General features: G+C 36.9%; 4 protein-coding genes across 7 annotated transcripts; 2 read left to right on the forward strand and 2 right to left on the reverse strand.

Moving 5' to 3' along the window:
* The first annotated feature begins 1502 nt into the window (after window positions 1-1502).
* LOC113322876 (kinesin-like protein KIN-14H) lies at window positions 1503-5846 on the forward strand. Its single transcript, XM_026571058.1, has 5 exons — window positions 1503-1782; window positions 3743-3850; window positions 4089-4358; window positions 5082-5207; window positions 5291-5846. Exons 2-5 carry the CDS (start codon window positions 3767-3769, stop codon window positions 5681-5683), a joined length of 873 nt encoding a protein of 290 aa, XP_026426843.1. The 5' UTR covers window positions 1503-1782; window positions 3743-3766; the 3' UTR covers window positions 5684-5846.
* Window positions 5847-6032: 186 nt separating this feature from the next.
* On the reverse strand, window positions 6033-8928 carry LOC113322864 (kinesin-like protein KIN-14H). 2 transcript variants are annotated; one of them, XM_026571042.1, is made up of 6 exons: window positions 8816-8928; window positions 8308-8577; window positions 7459-7584; window positions 7127-7375; window positions 6641-6802; window positions 6033-6495 (listed from the first exon to the last, which is right to left on the reverse strand). In XM_026571042.1, exons 1-6 carry the CDS (start codon window positions 8897-8899, stop codon window positions 6229-6231), a joined length of 1158 nt encoding a protein of 385 aa, XP_026426827.1. In that variant the 5' UTR covers window positions 8900-8928; the 3' UTR covers window positions 6033-6228. The 2 variants fall into 2 exon arrangements, with proteins under 2 accessions (XP_026426827.1, XP_026426835.1); XM_026571050.1 differs by lacking the exon at window positions 6033-6495 and having other exon boundaries at window positions 6693-7023.
* Window positions 8929-9985: 1057 nt separating this feature from the next.
* LOC113322899 (high mobility group protein HMGI-C-like) lies at window positions 9986-11532 on the forward strand. The gene is made up of 3 exons (XM_026571084.1): window positions 9986-10098; window positions 10337-10606; window positions 11330-11532. Exons 1-3 carry the CDS (start codon window positions 10015-10017, stop codon window positions 11513-11515), a joined length of 540 nt encoding a protein of 179 aa, XP_026426869.1. The 5' UTR covers window positions 9986-10014; the 3' UTR covers window positions 11516-11532.
* An 884-nt stretch (window positions 11533-12416) lies between these two features.
* Window positions 12417-17216, reverse strand: LOC113322881 (kinesin-like protein KIN-14H). Of its 3 annotated transcripts, none has more exons than XM_026571069.1 (7): window positions 17122-17216; window positions 15055-15159; window positions 14548-14817; window positions 13700-13825; window positions 13368-13616; window positions 12882-13043; window positions 12417-12739 (listed from the first exon to the last, which is right to left on the reverse strand). In XM_026571069.1, the coding sequence occupies exons 2-7, from the start codon at window positions 15136-15138 to the stop codon at window positions 12473-12475; spliced, it is 1158 nt and encodes a 385-aa protein (XP_026426854.1). In that variant the 5' UTR covers window positions 15139-15159; window positions 17122-17216; the 3' UTR covers window positions 12417-12472. The 3 variants fall into 3 exon arrangements, with proteins under 3 accessions (XP_026426854.1, XP_026426851.1, XP_026426862.1); XM_026571066.1 differs by having other exon boundaries at window positions 15055-15162; XM_026571077.1 differs by lacking the exon at window positions 12417-12739 and having other exon boundaries at window positions 12934-13264; window positions 15055-15162.
* Between the last annotated feature and the right edge of the window lie 4756 nt (window positions 17217-21972).

Here is a 21972-nt window from a genome sequence, read left to right on the forward strand (position 1 = left end):
AAAAGATTGTTGAAACGTAAACTCATCAAAAAAAAAAAAGTGTATACCAATGAGAAGTGAACCCCGTCGCTGGAGGTATGTAGTTATTGATTTTCTTTACGCACTTGTTCATGTTGAGGTTGAATCTAATACAAAGTCAAAAATGTTCTACTGTTATGAAATTGTAAAGTTCAGGATTTTCTTCTACCTTGTGCAATTGATGCAGTCCTGCGGCTCTTGCCTTTGATAGTGTACCTTGATTTTATTTGTCAGGTAATTGCTATCTCTTTAGTCTCAATATTTGGCCTGTAGAGTGGGGTAATGTAGCTTATGATCAGCAAAATCTGGAAAGTGCAATAAAAATGAAATTTAGAGCCGTGAGTTTTTATCAAAACATAATCCACTATAGTTGTAAATCAAGTGATTTTCCCATTCTATGCACAAACACTATCATTATCAGCAAATCAAAACCACTTGAGCTTTTTAGCAAATGGATTAATTACTTTTGGTGCAAACGAAGCCGTAAGAGCAGTTGAGTTAATCATATTATGAAGAAGGATGATTCCGAGATTGTCATGCCTATCTAGTGACTTAGGTATAATAAAAACAAAAGAAACAAAAGAAACAGTAGAAATACTTACTCCCCCATTAGCAAGAGCAATAGGGATTAACAGATTCCATAAACCCCGACAGTGGATTACATAGAAAAACCAACAATAATTGATAGAAGTTTAGGAAAAGAGGCAAGTGGCCCTGCAGAACCATAACATGCGACATCCCATCCGGAAATACTAAGCAATAAACAAAGAAGAACACATACTCCTCAAGACCTCAACTGGATCAGTTCTTCTTCTTCAGGCTTCTCCTCTGAAACTCGTCTACACCCAGTATTCTGGAAAAAAAAATTTTAAAAATTTTAAAAACAAAAATCCGTCAATCTCAATCACAGATTCACAAGCATACACAAATTAAAAATTAAAAATTACTTACCCCGTGATTAAAAATCTAAAATTGTTCATCTAATTTTCTTCACACCGGAATTAGAAAATAGGCAAAAACGAAGAGACCCAGTTAACAGACGGAGTAATACAGTTTGAATCGTTTGATGTGAAGGTTAAGTGGTTAACAGAGAAGAAGTGAAGAAGTTCTTCTCCTTCTCGGAGAGAGGAGACGAGAAAAAACAGAAGAAAGGGAACTGAAACCTAACGCCTAACCTATTATGTTAGCTTATATACCCCCTTTAATCTAACGACTGATACGGATCCCTTATCCCATAAATCTAACGGTTATGATTATTCGGAACTTCAGTCCGGTACGGGACGATTCTTATATTGGACCGCATACCTATACCCACAGACCTCGGTTCCTATTTTTTGAATCGGACCCGTATCTTGTACCTCGATTCGGTCCAAAATCAAATGCGATTCCATCAGTTCCGGTTCGGTCCGGCGGTCCGGCTCAGTTCCTGTTCACCCTTACTTTTTTCTAATTCTCTCTTAATCCTCTTTTTGCTGCGACTTAATTCTCGCCGAATCTCTCCAGTTTTCTTCGATAAACATCATTCATTGAGAATTCAAGTGACAATCTCGAGTTTTCGTCGAAATCGTTAATCTCATTTTGATTCAGGTAGGATTCAACTGGTTTCCTCTCTAGTATCTTCGTCGAAATCACAATTTCAGTATATCTTCTTCCTTCACGCCACATAAAAAGAATACGAACCCTAAATTTCTTTCGTAGTCAGAAGCAGAAGTAGTTTCAAAAGAGGATTACCATTCCGATGAGAACAAGGTTGCAGTAGTTAAGGTAACATTGAATCTACTCTTTCTATTATTACATCTATAAATAAATTCTATTGATTTTTGTCTAGGGTTTTGATTTTGTCTTATAAATAGATCATGAAATTGAGCATCTATGTATTGAAAGAACTGCACAGAGATTGAATTAATCGAATTGAATTACCTTTCGTGCATTGAGATTTTTGTTTAGAGGAATTTGGGTTTTGTTTTTTTGTTTTTAAGGTAATGTAATCAAACTGAATTGATCATGTCGGGGTAGTGGTTAACTTATTCGTCTCTAATTTACGTTGATTACTGAATGACCCTGGTTGTGTATGGGTTTTCGGTGATTGCTATCATTCTTATTTGACTGCAACTCCTATCCTTAAATTGGTTTACTGAATGACCCTGAAATTCTAAGTTGCGTTTTATAGACCTTCCAAGGTAGGTGTCTCAATTGTGTAGAATTTGATTTTCCTCAATTGTGTGGTGTTTTTATATGCAGAGGCGCTGACCACATTGAATATGACACTAGATCCTGTATTTGGATATGTTTTTATACCTGAAATTTTCATGAATCTGCTTATGTAGTAAGAAGACTGGTATCCAATTTACTTCTCTTAAAATCTTGTTTAATAACATCATGTACTGATGGACTGGTTACTGTCTGAGACACACCTTGAGTAAGTTGTAATTACTGGGGCAGTAGGTTACACCCTATGGAGTTGTTGAGGGATTAGGTACTTAGGAATGATAATCTCTTACAAGCGTATAAGAATTCGTTGGAGAAATGGGGAGAGTTCTAGAGTCAACTTGTCACCAATTAGAGAGTCAAAAACTGATTCATAGTAGAGCTCACATGCAAGAAAGATTTGATAGATTGCTAACAACTTCTGAATGTGAATGAGAAGAATGGAAGATCCTTCATTGTTCGCCAGAGGTAGATTATCAACTGCTGGTCAATTAACTAACTGTGATAGTTGAAGTAAACAAACTAGCATTCTAAGTTTAGTTTTTCCCACTACTTAAGTTTGATTGTTTCATAAATGGAGCCACTATTCGTACACTTAAGAAAAACATGTAATTAAGCAGTGCCATAAGATAAGAACAATAGGGCTTTGAGAAGGAGTGCGACTCCTTCCGGTAGTTGGGCTCGAAGGAAACTGCCATTCTTTTTTATTCGAAGGAAACTCCCCGAGTCTATTATACTCTCATCGGCCATATATCTCATGCTTTTATGGCGGCACAAAATCATTAATCCTGAAACATAAGATTGACATGGAAGCATAAAGAACCAACCTTCATGATACGACAGTACACAAAACGCACACGAGATGCGGTATATCATAAGCAAAAATTGCATACAAATAACATAAAACATAAAAGGCCATTCATCTTACTAGTGTCAAAATCTCCCGACGTACCGCCTGGGGCACGGTCATCATGATTGCTCACTCTTTACTGTCTTGTTGGTCCAATAGTCGAGGGTGCATAATTGTTTCATTTCATTATCGAATTCATAATCACTGGTCAATATAGATTCATATCTCGTACGCAGCTAGACTTTGCATTTTCTTAGTTTTTTTCCATGAGTTTTTCCTTACTACTACATGATATAGTAAGGAGCTAAATGCCGATAGATACTTATAGCAAGACTCATCTTTAGGAAACAGATAATGCTATCCTCTGGTTGACCTTCCTTTTGGGGCTAGTCGAGTGGAAGTCAATCCATCACCAATATAAGCCCAGGACTTATAAATAAACGAAGAGTTCACTAGCACCAGGCTAGAGAATATAATATGAATTACTGTGGCTACTTTGCTACTTTGTCTTGGGGAATTCTAGTTGCAAATTCTAATCTAGTTTCAATGCATTTTTCATGAATTCGAATTAAAGTTACGTTCTTAAGTTCAAGTTTTTATGTGATTATTTAAGAATGATTTCCTTTTCACTTAATGCTTTTGTATATATCTTATTTCTGGTTTCAGTAGGCTCTTTGCATTAGTGACAAGATGTCTACCAGGAAACGTCGTGTGGCTGATGCTCCTGCAGCTGAAAAGGAGGATGAAGGAAATATGTCTGATACTCCTTACGAGGTTAGCTAGGTTTTCCCTCAGATATGTTGTTTTATATCACGGCATTCTTGAATTTTAAGGATACAGGGTTTTTCATAAGTTGAAAGTAATTGGGGTGCGAATATGGAGCTATGCTTTTCTGTTTTCGAGATCTTTTGTTGAGTTTCATTAGTTTTTGTTTTCCTCTCCTTCTCTTTCGAGTAGCATTTTATACTATCAATTTTCTGTTTTAGCTAACTTGTATTTTTGTGTTTTGCAGTTACTTGGAGCAACATCTGCAATGATTGATCCACCTCCTAAAAGACCTAGAGGTCGCCCACCTAAGCCCAAATCTACTTCAGTCAGTTCATTAAAGAAGAAAACCGAAGAGCCAAAACCAGTAGGTCGACCTAAGAAGGCTCCTAAAAGACCAGGTAGACCGCCGAAGCCAGCAAAGCCTGTCAATGTTGAAGAAGGTGGCTCTGATGCTGCTGCTGATATAAACAACGAGTTGCATGCTCAGATTTATGCCCTAAATTCCAAGCTTCAGGTAAATTTTCTGTAGCACCATCTAGCTCTACCCTAGAATGCGTTACACGGATACTTCAAATGTAAGCCCGTGTCCCATGTCCATACGTATGGACACGGATACTGACACTGACACTTGTTGGTCACAGCTCCAATTCTAAGTGATTAAAAAATTATTACTTTACTCACATAAAATACTTCTGTGGTAGTAAATAGAAGGCTCAAGTTAGAAAAACCCAATGAGCTTGCCACATATGTGATTCTAATTAGAGCACACGTTAGCAAGCCTACTAGCCATCACAAAAGATGTTGTACCGTCTTTGGATGAGCCTGGTTTAGATCCTTCCTCTTTTGATGAAGAGAATGCAACTGTTGAGGTCTAGGACCATTTGCAATCCCGTCACTTGTATTCATATTGAAGTAAGACCTTAGTACTGGTTTATTATGACCAACTTTCTAAAGCAATATAATCAAAAATCTAAGGATGTAATATAGTATTGTCTGCAAAGCTACACTTTTGTTCGCGAGAGTTCTCACTTATGAACGGACAATTAACATTAGAATTGTGTCATCATTTATATTTCTGTATATCTTTTATTAGTAATATTTTCATTTATATGTACTACTGCCTGTCCTCGTATCATGAATTTCTAGAATTGCCGTGGCGGTTTCCATGTAACGCAGACCCTAGGTATTTCTCGACATTGCTGCAAACTTGGTAATCAAAGTCTGTTTTGTTTTGTAGGTTGCTGATTCGAAGGTTGCAGAGTTACTGATGCAGTCAGAAACACGGGAAGAAGTGATTCGCAACTTAGAAGAAGAGCTTAGCGAGACAGAGAAAATACGTAAAAAGCTTCATAATGAAATAATGGTAACGTTTGTTCTTTTTTTTCTTCAGTCGAATTACAAGTTTAAAATTTCCTTTTACTAACTATACGTCTAAATTGGATTCAGTTGCTTAAAGGCAAAGTACGTGTTTATTGTCGAGTACGACCTTTTATACCTGATAACCGTCTAGATAACAGAATGAGTACGATAACATACCCTAAATCAATGGAGTTTAAAGGCTGCAGCCTCGAGTTAATGCATAAGGATCAGAAGTGTAGGTTTAAGTTTGATAAGGTATTTAGCGAGGAGGCATCCCAAGAAGATGTATTCGTAGAGGTTTCGCCATTGATACAGAGTGCACTTGATGGCGATAAGGTGAGTCTTAATGTGTTTTGCTGGTCAGGTATGAATACATTGCCTGCTCATTCATTTAGGAATTCTTTATTATTACGATCATGGATTGCATTCTTAATAACAGGTGCACTCTTTTTAGAAAGAAATCCTCCCAGACTTAAATGAACTTTTGTCCTCGGAGTTTTGTCAAGCTTCTTTTGAAAAATGTCGTTGTCTTACTCGTTGTGACTGCTTCTGCGTAGTTTTGTGATCCTTGCATTTTTTGTAATGATTTACTAATGTGCTTCCCTTTTAAGATTTCGGGTTTATGGTCTAAAATAAAGTCGAACAACTTCGTGTTTGTAGATTTGTGTTTTTGCCTATGGTCAGACTGCGTCTGGCAAGACTTACACAATGATGGGTAGGGCAGAACCTGGAAAAGACAGAGGATTGATACCTCGTTCATTGGAGCAGATATTTAAATGTAGCCACGAACTTGAATCCAAGGGATGGGTCTATACAATAAAGGTTTAAAAGTCATTCATCTGTCCATTTTTTTTACATTAATTTTTTTAGTTTCTTTGAATTGTTCTATGAATATTTCGTTTTTGTATGTCTTTATTTGAATTCGGAATTGCTGGTGTATATGATGTTATTTTGTTCTGTTTTGAAGCTGTCCATTCTAGAACTACATTTGAAGACAATAAGAGATTTGCTAGTACCACTGCCTGCTAGAGCAAGGCGGAAGAGCCGCTCCGATGCAGATAAATGCTGCACAATACATGAAGACAGAGATGGGAATCCAGAACATCTTCAAGACCATCTTCAAGACCAGAAATTTCGACAACAGTCAGGTTGGAAACATGATAATTCCCATCTCTGTCTTCATGTATTGTGCAGCATTTATCTGCATCGGAGCGGCTCTTCCGCCTTGCTCTAGCAGGCAGTGGTACTAGCAAATCTCTTATTGTCTTCAAATGTAGTTCTAGAATGGACAGCTTCAAAACAGAACAAAATAACATCATATACACCAGCAATTCCGAATTCAAATAGAGACATACAAAAACGAAATATTCATAGAACAATTCAAAGAAACTAAAAAAATTAATGTAAAAAAAATGGACAGATGAATGACTTTTAAACCTTTATTGTATAGACCCATCCCTTGGATTCAAGTTCGTGGCTACATTTAAATATCTGCTCCAATGAACGAGGTATCAATCCTCTGTCTTTTCCAGGTTCTGCCCTACCCATCATTGTGTAAGTCTTGCCAGACGCAGTCTGACCATAGGCAAAAACACAAATCTACAAACACGAAGTTGTTCGACTTTATTTTAGACCATAAACCCGAAATCTTACAAGGGAAGCACATTAGTAAATCATTACAAAAAATGCAAGGATCACAAAACTACGCAGAAGCAGTCACAACGAGTAAGACAACGACATTTTTCAAAAGAAGCTTGACAAAACTCCGAGGACAAAAGTTCATTTAAGTCTGGGAGGATTTCCTTCTAAAAAGAGTGCACCTGTTATTAAGAATGCAATCCATGATCGTAATAATAAAGAATTCCTAAATGAATGAGCAGGCAATGTATTCATACCTGACCAGCAAAACACATTAAGACTCACCTTATCGCCATCAAGTGCACTCTGTATCAATGGCGAAACCTCTACGAATACATCTTCTTGGGATGCCTCCTCGCTAAATACCTTATCAAACTTAAACCTACACTTCTGATCCTTATGCATTAACTCGAGGCTGCAGCCTTTAAACTCCATTGATTTAGGGTATGTTATCGTACTCATTCTGTTATCTAGACGGTTATCAGGTATAAAAGGTCGTACTCGACAATAAACACGTACTTTGCCTTTAAGCAACTGAATCCAATTTAGACGTATAGTTAGTAAAAGGAAATTTTAAACTTGTAATTCGACTGAAGAAAAAAAAGAACAAACGTTACCATTATTTCATTATGAAGCTTTTTACGTATTTTCTCTGTCTCGCTAAGCTCTTCTTCTAAGTTGCGAATCACTTCTTCCCGTGTTTCTGACTGCATCAGTAACTCTGCAACCTTCGAATCAGCAACCTACAAAACAAAACAGACTTTGATTACCAAGTTTGCAGCAATGTCGAGAAATACCTAGGGTCTGCGTTACATGGAAACCGCCACGGCAATTCTAGAAATTCATGATACGAGGACAGGCAGTAGTACATATAAATGAAAATATTACTAATAAAAGATATACAGAAATATAAATGATGACACAATTCTAATGTTAATTGTCCGTTCATAAGTGAGAACTCTCGCGAACAAAAGTGTAGCTTTGCAGACAATACTATATTACATCCTTAGATTTTTGATTATATTGCTTTAGAAAGTTGGTCATAATAAACCAGTACTAAGGTCTTACTTCAATATGAATACAAGTGACGGGATTGCAAATGGTCTTAGACCTCAACAGTTGCATTCTCTTCATCAAAAGAGGAAGGATCTAAACCAGGCTCATCCAAAGACGGTACAACATCTTTTGTGATGGCTAGTAGGCTTGCTAACGTGTGCTCTAATTAGAATCACATATGTGGCAAGCTCATTGGGTTTTTCTAACTTGAGCCTTCTATTTACTACCACAGAAGTATTTTATGTGAGTAAAGTAATAATTTTTTAATCACTTAGAATTGGAGCTGTGACCAACAAGTGTCAGTGTCAGTATCCGTGTCCATACGTATGGACATGGGACACGGGCTTACATTTGAAGTATCCGTGTAACGCATTCTAGGGTAGAGCTAGATGGTGCTACAGAAAATTTACCTGAAGCTTGGAATTTAGGGCATAAATCTGAGCATGCAACTCGTTGTTTATATCAGCAGCAGCATCAGAGCCACCTTCTTCAACATTGACAGGCTTTGCTGGCTTCGGCGGTCTACCTGGTCTTTTAGGAGCCTTCTTAGGTCGACCTACTGGTTTTGGCTCTTCGGTTTTCTTCTTTAATGAACTGACTGAAGTAGATTTGGGCTTAGGTGGGCGACCTCTAGGTCTTTTAGGAGGTGGATCAATCATTGCAGATGTTGCTCCAAGTAACTGCAAAACACAAAAATACAAGTTAGCTAAAACAGAAAATTGATAGTATAAAATGCTACTCGAAAGAGAAGGAGAGGAAAACAAAAACTAATGAAACTCAACAAAAGATCTCGAAAACAGAAAAGCATAGCTCCATATTCGCACCCCAATTACTTTCAACTTATGAAAAACCCTGTATCCTTAAAATTCAAGAATGCCGTGATATAAAACAACATATCTGAGGGAAAACCTAGCTAACCTCGTAAGGAGTATCAGACATATTTCCTTCATCCTCCTTTTCAGCTGCAGGAGCATCAGCCACACGACGTTTCCTGGTAGACATCTTGTCACTAATGCAAAGAGCCTACTGAAACCAGAAATAAGATATATACAAAAGCATTAAGTGAAAAGGAAATCATTCTTAAATAATCACATAAAAACTTGAACTTAAGAACGTAACTTTAATTCGAATTCATGAAAAATGCATTGAAACTAGATTAGAATTTGCAACTAGAATTCCCCAAGACAAAGTAGCAAAGTAGCCACAGTAATTCATATTATATTCTCTAGCCTGGTGCTAGTGAACTCTTCGTTTATTTATAAGTCCTGGGCTTATATTGGTGATGGATTGACTTCCACTCGACTAGCCCCAAAAGGAAGGTCAACCAGAGGATAGCATTATCTGTTTCCTAAAGATGAGTCTTGCTATAAGTATCTATCGGCATTTAGCTCCTTACTATATCATGTAGTAGTAAGGAAAAACTCATGGAAAAAAACTAAGAAAATGCAAAGTCTAGCTGCGTACGAGATATGAATCTATATTGACCAGTGATTATGAATTCGATAATGAAATGAAACAATTATGCACCCTCGACTATTGGACCAACAAGACAGTAAAGAGTCTTTACTGTCTTGTTGGTCCAATAGTCGAGGGTGCATAATTGTTTCATTTCATTATCGAATTCATAATCACTGGTCAATATAGATTCATATCTCGTACGCAGCTAGACTTTGCATTTTCTTAGTTTTTTTCCATGAGTTTTTCCTTACTACTACATGATATAGTAAGGAGCTAAATGCCGATAGATACTTATAGCAAGACTCATCTTTAGGAAACAGATAATGCTATCCTCTGGTTGACCTTCCTTTTGGGGCTAGTCGAGTGGAAGTCAATCCATCACCAATATAAGCCCAGGACTTATAAATAAACGAAGAGTTCACTAGCACCAGGCTAGAGAATATAATATGAATTACTGTGGCTACTTTGCTACTTTGTCTTGGGGAATTCTAGTTGCAAATTCTAATCTAGTTTCAATGCATTTTTCATGAATTCGAATTAAAGTTACGTTCTTAAGTTCAAGTTTTTATGTGATTATTTAAGAATGATTTCCTTTTCACTTAATGCTTTTGTATATATCTTATTTCTGGTTTCAGTAGGCTCTTTGCATTAGTGACAAGATGTCTACCAGGAAACGTCGTGTGGCTGATGCTCCTGCAGCTGAAAAGGAGGATGAAGGAAATATGTCTGATACTCCTTACGAGGTTAGCTAGGTTTTCCCTCAGATATGTTGTTTTATATCACGGCATTCTTGAATTTTAAGGATACAGGGTTTTTCATAAGTTGAAAGTAATTGGGGTGCGAATATGGAGCTATGCTTTTCTGTTTTCGAGATCTTTTGTTGAGTTTCATTAGTTTTTGTTTTCCTCTCCTTCTCTTTCGAGTAGCATTTTATACTATCAATTTTCTGTTTTAGCTAACTTGTATTTTTGTGTTTTGCAGTTACTTGGAGCAACATCTGCAATGATTGATCCACCTCCTAAAAGACCTAGAGGTCGCCCACCTAAGCCCAAATCTACTTCAGTCAGTTCATTAAAGAAGAAAACCGAAGAGCCAAAACCAGTAGGTCGACCTAAGAAGGCTCCTAAAAGACCAGGTAGACCGCCGAAGCCAGCAAAGCCTGTCAATGTTGAAGAAGGTGGCTCTGATGCTGCTGCTGATATAAACAACGAGTTGCATGCTCAGATTTATGCCCTAAATTCCAAGCTTCAGGTAAATTTTCTGTAGCACCATCTAGCTCTACCCTAGAATGCGTTACACGGATACTTCAAATGTAAGCCCGTGTCCCATGTCCATACGTATGGACACGGATACTGACACTGACACTTGTTGGTCACAGCTCCAATTCTAAGTGATTAAAAAATTATTACTTTACTCACATAAAATACTTCTGTGGTAGTAAATAGAAGGCTCAAGTTAGAAAAACCCAATGAGCTTGCCACATATGTGATTCTAATTAGAGCACACGTTAGCAAGCCTACTAGCCATCACAAAAGATGTTGTACCGTCTTTGGATGAGCCTGGTTTAGATCCTTCCTCTTTTGATGAAGAGAATGCAACTGTTGAGGTCTAGGACCATTTGCAATCCCGTCACTTGTATTCATATTGAAGTAAGACCTTAGTACTGGTTTATTATGACCAACTTTCTAAAGCAATATAATCAAAAATCTAAGGATGTAATATAGTATTGTCTGCAAAGCTACACTTTTGTTCGCGAGAGTTCTCACTTATGAACGGACAATTAACATTAGAATTGTGTCATCATTTATATTTCTGTATATCTTTTATTAGTAATATTTTCATTTATATGTACTACTGCCTGTCCTCGTATCATGAATTTCTAGAATTGCCGTGGCGGTTTCCATGTAACGCAGACCCTAGGTATTTCTCGACATTGCTGCAAACTTGGTAATCAAAGTCTGTTTTGTTTTGTAGGTTGCTGATTCGAAGGTTGCAGAGTTACTGATGCAGTCAGAAACACGGGAAGAAGTGATTCGCAACTTAGAAGAAGAGCTTAGCGAGACAGAGAAAATACGTAAAAAGCTTCATAATGAAATAATGGTAACGTTTGTTCTTTTTTTTCTTCAGTCGAATTACAAGTTTAAAATTTCCTTTTACTAACTATACGTCTAAATTGGATTCAGTTGCTTAAAGGCAAAGTACGTGTTTATTGTCGAGTACGACCTTTTATACCTGATAACCGTCTAGATAACAGAATGAGTACGATAACATACCCTAAATCAATGGAGTTTAAAGGCTGCAGCCTCGAGTTAATGCATAAGGATCAGAAGTGTAGGTTTAAGTTTGATAAGGTATTTAGCGAGGAGGCATCCCAAGAAGATGTATTCGTAGAGGTTTCGCCATTGATACAGAGTGCACTTGATGGCGATAAGGTGAGTCTTAATGTGTTTGCTGGTCAGGTATGAATACATTGCCTGCTCATTCATTTAGGAATTCTTTATTATTACGATCATGGATTGCATTCTTAATAACAGGTGCACTCTTTTTAGAAGAAATCCTCCCAGACTTAAATGAACTTTTGTCCTCGGAGTTTTGTCAAGCTTCTTTTGAAAAATGTCGTTGTCTTACTCGTTGTGACTGCTTCTGCGTAGTTTTGTGATCCTTGCATTTTTTGTAATGATTTACTAATGTGCTTCCCTTTAAGATTTCGGGTTTATGGTCTAAAATAAAGTCGAACAACTTCGTGTTTGTAGATTTGTGTTTTTGCCTATGGTCAGACTGCGTCTGGCAAGACTTACACAATGATGGGTAGGGCAGAACCTGGAAAAGACAGAGGATTGATACCTCGTTCATTGGAGCAGATATTTAAATGTAGCCACGAACTTGAATCCAAGGGATGGGTCTATACAATAAAGGTTTAAAAGTCATTCATCTGTCCATTTTTTTTACATTAATTTTTTTAGTTTCTTTGAATTGTTCTATGAATATTTCGTTTTTGTATGTCTTATTTGAATTCGGAATTGCTGGTGTATATGATGTTATTTTGTTCTGTTTTGAAGCTGTCCATTCTAGAACTACATTTGAAGACAATAAGAGATTTGCTAGTACCACTGCCTGCTAGAGCAAGGCGGAAGAGCCGCTCCGATGCAGATAAATGCTGCACAATACATGAAGACAGAGATGGGAATCCAGAACATCTTCAAGACCATCTTCAAGACCAGAAATTTCGACAACAGTCAGGTTGGAAACATGATAATTCCCATCTCTGTCTTCATGTATTGTGCAGCATTTATCTGCATCGGAGCGGCTCTTCCGCCTTGCTCTAGCAGGCAGTGGTACTAGCAAATCTCTTATTGTCTTCAAATGTAGTTCTAGAATGGACAGCTTCAAAACAGAACAAAATAATCATATACACCAGCAATTCCGAATTCAAATAGAGACATACAAAAACGAAATATTCATAGAACAATTCAAAGAAACTAAAAAAATTAATGTAAAAAAATGGACAGATGAATGACTTTTAAACCTTTATTGTATAGACCCATCCCTTGGATTCAAGTTCGTGGCTACATTTAAATATCTGCTCCAATGAACGAGGTATCAATCCTCTGTCTTTTCCAGGTTCTGCCCTACCCATCATTGTGTAAGTCTTGCCAGACGCAGTCTGACCATAGGCAAAAACACAAATCTACAAACACGAAGTTGTTCGACTTTATTTTAGACCATAAACCCGAAATCTTACAAGGGAAGCACATTAGTAAATCATTACAAAAAATGCAAGGATCACAAAACTACGCAGAAGCAGTCACAACGAGTAAGACAACGACATTTTTCAAAAGAAGCTTGACAAAACTCCGAGGACAAAAGTTCATTTAAGTCTGGGAGGATTTCCTTCTAAAAAGAGTGCACCTGTTATTAAGAATGCAATCCATGATCGTAATAATAAAGAATTCCTAAATGAATGAGCAGGCAATGTATTCATACCTGACCAGCAAAACACATTAAGACTCACCTTATCGCCATCAAGTGCACTCTGTATCAATGGCGAAACCTCTACGAATACATCTTCTTGGGATGCCTCCTCGCTAAATACCTTATCAAACTTAAACCTACACTTCTGATCCTTATGCATTAACTCGAGGCTGCAGCCTTTAAACTCCATTGATTTAGGGTATGTTATCGTACTCATTCTGTTATCTAGACGGTTATCAGGTATAAAAGGTCGTACTCGACAATAAACACGTACTTTGCCTTTAAGCAACTGAATCCAATTTAGACGTATAGTTAGTAAAAGGAAATTTTAAACTTGTAATTCGACTGAAGAAAAAAAAGAACAAACGTTACCATTATTTCATTATGAAGCTTTTTACGTATTTTCTCTGTCTCGCTAAGCTCTTCTTCTAAGTTGCGAATCACTTCTTCCCGTGTTTCTGACTGCATCAGTAACTCTGCAACCTTCGAATCAGCAACCTACAAAACAAAACAGACTTTGATTACCAAGTTTGCAGCAATGTCGAGAAATACCTAGGGTCTGCGTTACATGGAAACCGCCACGGCAATTCTAGAAATTCATGATACGAGGACAGGCAGTAGTACATATAATGAAAATATTACTAATAAAAGATATACAGAAATATAAATGATGACACAATTCTAATGTTAATTGTCCGTTCATAAGTGAGAACTCTCGCGAACAAAAGTGTAGCTTTGCAGACAATACTATATTACATCCTTAGATTTTTGATTATATTGCTTTAGAAAGTTGGTCATAATAAACCAGTACTAAGGTCTTACTTCAATATGAATACAAGTGACGGGATTGCAAATGGTCTTAGACCTCAACAGTTGCATTCTCTTCATCAAAAGAGGAAGGATCTAAACCAGGCTCATCCAAAGACGGTACAACATCTTTTGTGATGGCTAGTAGGCTTGCTAACGTGTGCTCTAATTAGAATCACATATGTGGCAAGCTCATTGGGTTTTTCTAACTTGAGCCTTCTATTTACTACCACAGAAGTATTTTATGTGAGTAAAGTAATAATTTTTTAATCACTTAGAATTGGAGCTGTGACCAACAAGTGTCAGTGTCAGTATCCGTGTCCATACGTATGGACATGGGACACGGGCTTACATTTGAAGTATCCGTGTAACGCATTCTAGGGTAGAGCTAGATGGTGCTACAGAAAATTTACCTGAAGCTTGGAATTTAGGGCATAAATCTGAGCATGCAACTCGTTGTTTATATCAGCAGCAGCATCAGAGCCACCTTCTTCAACATTGACAGGCTTTGCTGGCTTCGGCGGTCTACCTGGTCTTTTAGGAGCCTTCTTAGGTCGACCTACTGGTTTTGGCTCTTCGGTTTTCTTCTTTAATGAACTGACTGAAGTAGATTTGGGCTTAGGTGGGCGACCTCTAGGTCTTTTAGGAGGTGGATCAATCATTGCAGATGTTGCTCCAAGTAACTGCAAAACACAAAAATACAAGTTAGCTAAAACAGAAAATTGATAGTATAAAATGCTACTCGAAAGAGAAGGAGAGGAAACAAAAACTAATGAAACTCAACAAAAGATCTCGAAAACAGAAAAGCATAGCTCCATATTCGCACCCCAATTACTTTCAACTTATGAAAAACCCTGTATCCTTAAAATTCAAGAATGCCGTGATATAAAACAACATATCTGAGGGAAAACCTAGCTAACCTCGTAAGGAGTATCAGACATATTTCCTTCATCCTCCTTTTCAGCTGCAGGAGCATCAGCCACACGACGTTTCCTGGTAGACATCTTGTCACTAATGCAAAGAGCCTACTGAAACCAGAAATAAGATATATACAAAAGCATTAAGTGAAAAGGAAATCATTCTTAAATAATCACATAAAAACTTGAACTTAAGAACGTAACTTTAATTCGAATTCATGAAAAATGCATTGAAACTAGATTAGAATTTGCAACTAGAATTCCCCAAGACAAAGTAGCAAAGTAGCCACAGTAATTCATATTATATTCTCTAGCCTGGTGCTAGTGAACTCTTCGTTTATTTATAAGTCCTGGGCTTATATTGGTGATGGATTGACTTCCACTCGACTAGCCCCAAAAGGAAGGTCAACCAGAGGATAGCATTATCTGTTTCCTAAAGATGAGTCTTGCTATAAGTATCTATCGGCATTTAGCTCCTTACTATATCATGTAGTAGTAAGGAAAAACTCATGGAAAAAAACTAAGAAAATGCAAAGTCTAGCTGCGTACGAGATATGAATCTATATTGACCAGTGATTATGAATTCGATAATGAAATGAAACAATTATGCACCCTCGACTATTGGACCAACAAGACAGTAAAGAGTGAGCAATCATGATGACCGTGCCCCAGGCGGTACGTCGGGAGATTTTGACACTAGTAAGATGAATGGCCTTTTATGTTTTATGTTATTTGTATGCAATTTTTGCTTATGATATACCGCATCTCGTGTGCGTTTTGTGTACTGTCGTATCATGAAGGTTGGTTCTTTATGCTTCCATGTCAATCTTATGTTTCAGGATTAATGATTTTGTGCCGCCATAAAAGCATGAGATATATGGCCGATGAGAGTATAATAGACTCGGGGAGTTTCCTTCGAATAAAAAAGAATGGCAGTTTCCTTCGAGCCCAACTACCGGAAGGAGTCGCACTCCTTCTCAAAGCCCTATTGTTCTTATCTTATGGCACTGCTTAATTACATGTTTTTCTTAAGTGTACGAATAGTGGCTCCATTTATGAAACAATCAAACTTAAGTAGTGGGAAAAACTAAACTTAGAATGCTAGTTTGTTTACTTCAACTATCACAGTTAGTTAATTGACCAGCAGTTGATAATCTACCTCTGGCGAACAATGAAGGATCTTCCATTCTTCTCATTCACATTCAGAAGTTGTTAGCAATCTATCAAATCTTTCTTGCATGTGAGCTCTACTATGAATCAGTTTTTGACTCTCTAATTGGTGACAAGTTGACTCTAGAACTCTCCCATTTCTCCAACGAATTCTTATACGCTTGTAAGAGATTATCATTCCTAAGTACCTAATCCCTCAACAACTCCATAGGGTGTAACCTACTGCCCCAGTAATTACAACTTACTCAAGGTGTGTCTCAGACAGTAACCAGTCCATCAGTACATGATGTTATTAAACAAGATTTTAAGAGAAGTAAATTGGATACCAGTCTTCTTACTACATAAGCAGATTCATGAAAATTTCAGGTATAAAAACATATCCAAATACAGGATCTAGTGTCATATTCAATGTGGTCAGCGCCTCTGCATATAAAAACACCACACAATTGAGGAAAATCAAATTCTACACAATTGAGACACCTACCTTGGAAGGTCTATAAAACGCAACTTAGAATTTCAGGGTCATTCAGTAAACCAATTTAAGGATAGGAGTTGCAGTCAAATAAGAATGATAGCAATCACCGAAAACCCATACACAACCAGGGTCATTCAGTAATCAACGTAAATTAGAGACGAATAAGTTAACCACTACCCCGACATGATCAATTCAGTTTGATTACATTACCTTAAAAACAAAAAAACAAAACCCAAATTCCTCTAAACAAAAATCTCAATGCACGAAAGGTAATTCAATTCGATTAATTCAATCTCTGTGCAGTTCTTTCAATACATAGATGCTCAATTTCATGATCTATTTATAAGACAAAATCAAAACCCTAGACAAAAATCAATAGAATTTATTTATAGATGTAATAATAGAAAGAGTAGATTCAATGTTACCTTAACTACTGCAACCTTGTTCTCATCGGAATGGTAATCCTCTTTTGAAACTACTTCTGCTTCTGACTACGAAAGAAATTTAGGGTTCGTATTCTTTTATGTGGCGTGAAGGAAGAAGATATACTGAAATTGTGATTTCGACGAAGATACTAGAGAGGAAACCAGTTGAATCCTACCTGAATCAAAATGAGATTAACGATTTCGACGAAAACTCGAGATTGTCACTTGAATTCTCAATGAATGTTTATCGAAGAAAACTGGAGAGATTCGGCGAGAATTAAGTCGCAGCAAAAAGAGGATTAAGAGAGAATTAGAAAAAAGTAAGGGTGAACAGGAACTGAGCCGGACCGCCGGACCGAACCGGAACTGATGGAATCGCATTTGATTTTGGACCGAATCGAGGTACAAGATACGGGTCCGATTCAAAAAATAGGAACCGAGGTCTGTGGGTATAGGTATGCGGTCCAATATAAGAATCGTCCCGTACCGGACTGAAGTTCCGAATAATCATAACCGTTAGATTTATGGGATAAGGGATCCGTATCAGTCGTTAGATTAAAGGGGGTATATAAGCTAACATAATAGGTTAGGCGTTAGGTTTCAGTTCCCTTTCTTCTGTTTTTTCTCGTCTCCTCTCTCCGAGAAGGAGAAGAACTTCTTCACTTCTTCTCTGTTAACCACTTAACCTTCACATCAAACGATTCAAACTGTATTACTCCGTCTGTTAACTGGGTCTCTTCGTTTTTGCCTATTTTCTAATTCCGGTGTGAAGAAAATTAGATGAACAATTTTAGATTTTTAATCACGGGGTAAGTAATTTTTAATTTTTAATTTGTGTATGCTTGTGAATCTGTGATTGAGATTGACGGATTTTTGTTTTTAAAATTTTTAAAATTTTTTTTTCCAGAATACTGGGTGTAGACGAGTTTCAGAGGAGAAGCCTGAAGAAGAAGAACTGATCCAGTTGAGGTCTTGAGGAGTATGTGTTCTTCTTTGTTTATTGCTTAGTATTTCCGGATGGGATGTCGCATGTTATGGTTCTGCAGGGCCACTTGCCTCTTTTCCTAAACTTCTATCAATTATTGTTGGTTTTTCTATGTAATCCACTGTCGGGGTTTATGGAATCTGTTAATCCCTATTGCTCTTGCTAATGGGGGAGTAAGTATTTCTACTGTTTCTTTTGTTTCTTTTGTTTTTATTATACCTAAGTCACTAGATAGGCATGACAATCTCGGAATCATCCTTCTTCATAATATGATTAACTCAACTGCTCTTACGGCTTCGTTTGCACCAAAAGTAATTAATCCATTTGCTAAAAAGCTCAAGTGGTTTTGATTTGCTGATAATGATAGTGTTTGTGCATAGAATGGGAAAATCACTTGATTTACAACTATAGTGGATTATGTTTTGATAAAAACTCACGGCTCTAAATTTCATTTTTATTGCACTTTCCAGATTTTGCTGATCATAAGCTACATTACCCCACTCTACAGGCCAAATATTGAGACTAAAGAGATAGCAATTACCTGACAAATAAAATCAAGGTACACTATCAAAGGCAAGAGCCGCAGGACTGCATCAATTGCACAAGGTAGAAGAAAATCCTGAACTTTACAATTTCATAACAGTAGAACATTTTTGACTTTGTATTAGATTCAACCTCAACATGAACAAGTGCGTAAAGAAAATCAATAACTACATACCTCCAGCGACGGGGTTCACTTCTCATTGGTATACACTTTTTTTTTTTTGATGAGTTTACGTTTCAACAATCTTTTTATACTGCTACTGCAATTGTCTTTTAAGAAAACGAATCTTCGCATTCACCCTAGCTGTGAACCCGATGTGGGTATCTTGTGTATAGTTGTTCTGTTCTCTTAACCATATGACACTTGTATAAGTTAAGGTTGTTAACCTTGAGATGAAGCATGCGATTAATTGTAGAAGTTAAAACACACATTTGTAATGCGCTTGGATATTGCCTCTCTTACCACTGTTTTCTTCATGAGTGTAAAATCTAATTAGGTAGAACTCACATTACAATACAGACAGTAAGAGTCCATTAGGGGCTTGGCACTAGAAGAGCTTAAAGATCTCATTGAACAGAGTTGGTACATTGGCACATGACATTGAAAACACTTGCATCTTACATTATTACTTGTGTTTGGCAGTAATAGATATAGTCTAATAGTTACTAACTGCTATTTTTTTTTTTGCAGCGTTACTTGGTCCTATCAACACTGATGACACCACAAGTGATGTTGACATGGATTAAAATATCAAGATTCAAGACTACTGCAGCACTAGATGCACATCTAGTTGTTCTTTTTTCAGATTTTCTCATTTTCAAGACTTAGTGTGTGTGTCTGTGGCTACTGCCGACCCGAAACTAATTTTCTTACATTTATCCCACACGTGTGCAAAAATCGAAATACCAATACGGACAACCATGACCAATGGAAATGGTACAAAATGTCTTATAATAACCTAAAATGATTGTTAGTAGAAGCATTTTGAAAAAGAATACACAGAAGTGCAACAATTAGCCTGCCCCGAAACTCCCTTTCTAACATCTATCCCAAACGTGTGCAAAAATTGAAATACCAATACGGACCCCCATGACCAGTGGAAATGGTTCAAAATGTCTTATAGTAATTTAAAATGATTGTCTGTGGAAGGTTTTTGCAAATAAATGCACAGAAGTGCAACAATTAGCCTGCCCCGAAACTCCCTTTCTTACGTTTATCCCATATATGTGCAAAAATCGAAATACGAATACGGACCACCATCACCAATGAAAATGATTCAAAATGTCTTATTATAACCTAAAATGATTGTTTGTAGAAGGAATTTGCAAAGGAATACACAGAAGTGCAACAATTAGCCTGCCCCGAAATTCCCTTTCGTACATTTATCCCATACCCGTGCAAAAATCGAAATACAAATACGAACCACCATGACCAATGGAAATGGTTTCTAAATGTATTATAATAACCTAAAATGATTGCCTGTAGAAGGATTTTGCAAATGAATGCACATAAGTGCAACAATTTGTCCGACACGAAACTCATTTTCTTACATTTATCCCATACATGTGCAAAAATCGAAATACCAATACGGACCACCATGACCAATAAAAATGGTTCAAAATATCTTATAATAACCTAAAATGATTGTCTTAGAAGTATTTTGCAAAATAATACACAGAAGTGCAACAATTAGCCTGCCCCGAAACTCCCTTTCTAACATTTATCCCAAACGTGTGCAAAAATCGAAATGCCAATACGGACAACCATGACCAATGAAAATGGTTCAAAATGTCTTATAATGATCTAAAATGATTGTCTGTAGAAGGATTTGGAAAAGAATACACAGAAGTGCAACAATTAGCCTTCCCCGAAACTCCCTTTCTAACATCTACCCAAAACGTGTGCAAAAATCGAAATACCAATACGGACCACCATGACCAATGGAAATGGTTCCAAATTTCTTATAATAACCTAAAATGATTGTTTGTAGAAGGATTTGGAAAAAGAATACACATAAGTGCAACAATTAGCCTGCCCCGAAACTCCCTTTCTAACATCTATCCTAAACGTGTGGAAATATATAAATAATAATACGTACCACCATGACCAATGGGAATGGTTACAAATGACTTATAATAATCTAAAATTATTGTCTGTAGAAGGATTTTCCAAAAGAATACACAGATGTGCAACAATTAGCCTCCCTCGAAACTACCTTTCTTACATTTATCCCATACGTGTGCAAAAATCGTAATACCAATATTGACCACCATGACCAATGCAAATGGTTCAAAATATCTTATAATAATCTAAAATGATTTTATGTAGAAGGATTTTGCAAATAAATGCACAAAAGTTCAACAATTAGCTTGCCCCGAAACTCTCTTTCTTACGCTTATCCCATATGTGTGCAAAAATCGAAATACCAATACGGACCACCATCACCAATGGAAATGGTTTAAAATGTCTTATAATAACCTACAATGATTGTTTGTAGAAGTATTTTTCAAAAGAATACACAGAAGTGCAGCAATTAGCCTGCCCCGAAACTCCCTTTCTAACATTTATCCCAAACGTGTGCAAAAATCAAAATACCAATACGGACAACCATGACCAATGAAAATGGTTCAAAATGTCTTATAATAATCTAAAATGATTGTCTGTAGAAGGATTTGTAAAAAGAATACACAGAAATGCAACAATTAGCCTTCCCCGAAACTCCCTTTCTAACATCTATCCAAAACGTGTGCAAAAATCGAAATACCAATACGGACCACCATGACCAATGGAAATGGTTCCAAATGTCTTATAATAACCTAAAAAGATTGTCTGTAGAAGAATTTGGAAAAAGAATACACAGAAGTGCAACAATTAGCCTTCCCCGAAACTCTCTATCTTACATTTATCCATACGTGTGCAAAAATTGAAATACCAATACGGACCACCATGACCAGTGGAAATGGTTCAAAATGTATTATAATAATATAAAATGATTTTCTGTAGATGGATTTTGCAAATAAATGCACAGAAGTGCAACAATTAGCCTGCCCCGAAACTCCCTTTCTTACGTTTATCCCATATGTGTGCAAAAATCGAAATACGAATACGGACCACCATCACCAATGGAAATGATTCAAAATGTCTTATTATAACCTAAAATGATTTTTTGTAGAAGGAATTTGCAAAGGAATACATAGAAGTGCAACAATTAGCCTGCCCCGAAACTCCCTTTCTTACATTTATCCCATACGCGTGCAAAAATCGAAATACCAATACGAACCACCATGGCCAATGGAAATGGTTTCTAAATGTATTATAATAA

Source organism: Papaver somniferum, chromosome 1, assembly GCF_003573695.1.
Source record: "Papaver somniferum cultivar HN1 chromosome 1, ASM357369v1, whole genome shotgun sequence".
Classification (NCBI taxonomy): Eukaryota; Viridiplantae; Streptophyta; class Magnoliopsida; order Ranunculales; family Papaveraceae; genus Papaver; species Papaver somniferum.

Bases quoted from the DNA above. Each gene is read 5' to 3' on its own strand.
- LOC113322881 (XM_026571069.1), bottom strand. From the start codon at position 15,138: ATGTCTACCAGGAAACGTCGTGTGGCTGATGCTCCTGCAGCTGAAAAG. The intron at 13,826-14,547 runs GTAAATTTTCTG...TTTGTTTTGTAG, and splicing joins CCCTAAATTCCAAGCTTCAG to GTTGCTGATTCGAAGGTTGC. The intron at 12,740-12,881 runs GTTTAAAAGTCA...TCTGTTTTGAAG, and splicing joins GATGGGTCTATACAATAAAG to CTGTCCATTCTAGAACTACA.
- LOC113322899 (XM_026571084.1), top strand. From the start codon at position 10,015: ATGTCTACCAGGAAACGTCGTGTGGCTGATGCTCCTGCAGCTGAAAAG. The intron at 10,099-10,336 runs GTTAGCTAGGTT...TGTGTTTTGCAG, and splicing joins TGTCTGATACTCCTTACGAG to TTACTTGGAGCAACATCTGC. The intron at 10,607-11,329 runs GTAAATTTTCTG...TTTGTTTTGTAG, and splicing joins CCCTAAATTCCAAGCTTCAG to GTTGCTGATTCGAAGGTTGC.
- LOC113322864 (XM_026571042.1), bottom strand. From the start codon at position 8,899: ATGTCTACCAGGAAACGTCGTGTGGCTGATGCTCCTGCAGCTGAAAAG. The intron at 7,585-8,307 runs GTAAATTTTCTG...TTTGTTTTGTAG, and splicing joins CCCTAAATTCCAAGCTTCAG to GTTGCTGATTCGAAGGTTGC. The intron at 6,803-7,126 runs GTGAGTCTTAAT...TCGTGTTTGTAG, and splicing joins GTGCACTTGATGGCGATAAG to ATTTGTGTTTTTGCCTATGG.
- LOC113322876 (XM_026571058.1), top strand. From the start codon at position 3,767: ATGTCTACCAGGAAACGTCGTGTGGCTGATGCTCCTGCAGCTGAAAAG. The intron at 4,359-5,081 runs GTAAATTTTCTG...TTTGTTTTGTAG, and splicing joins CCCTAAATTCCAAGCTTCAG to GTTGCTGATTCGAAGGTTGC. The intron at 5,208-5,290 runs GTAACGTTTGTT...AATTGGATTCAG, and splicing joins AGCTTCATAATGAAATAATG to TTGCTTAAAGGCAAAGTACG.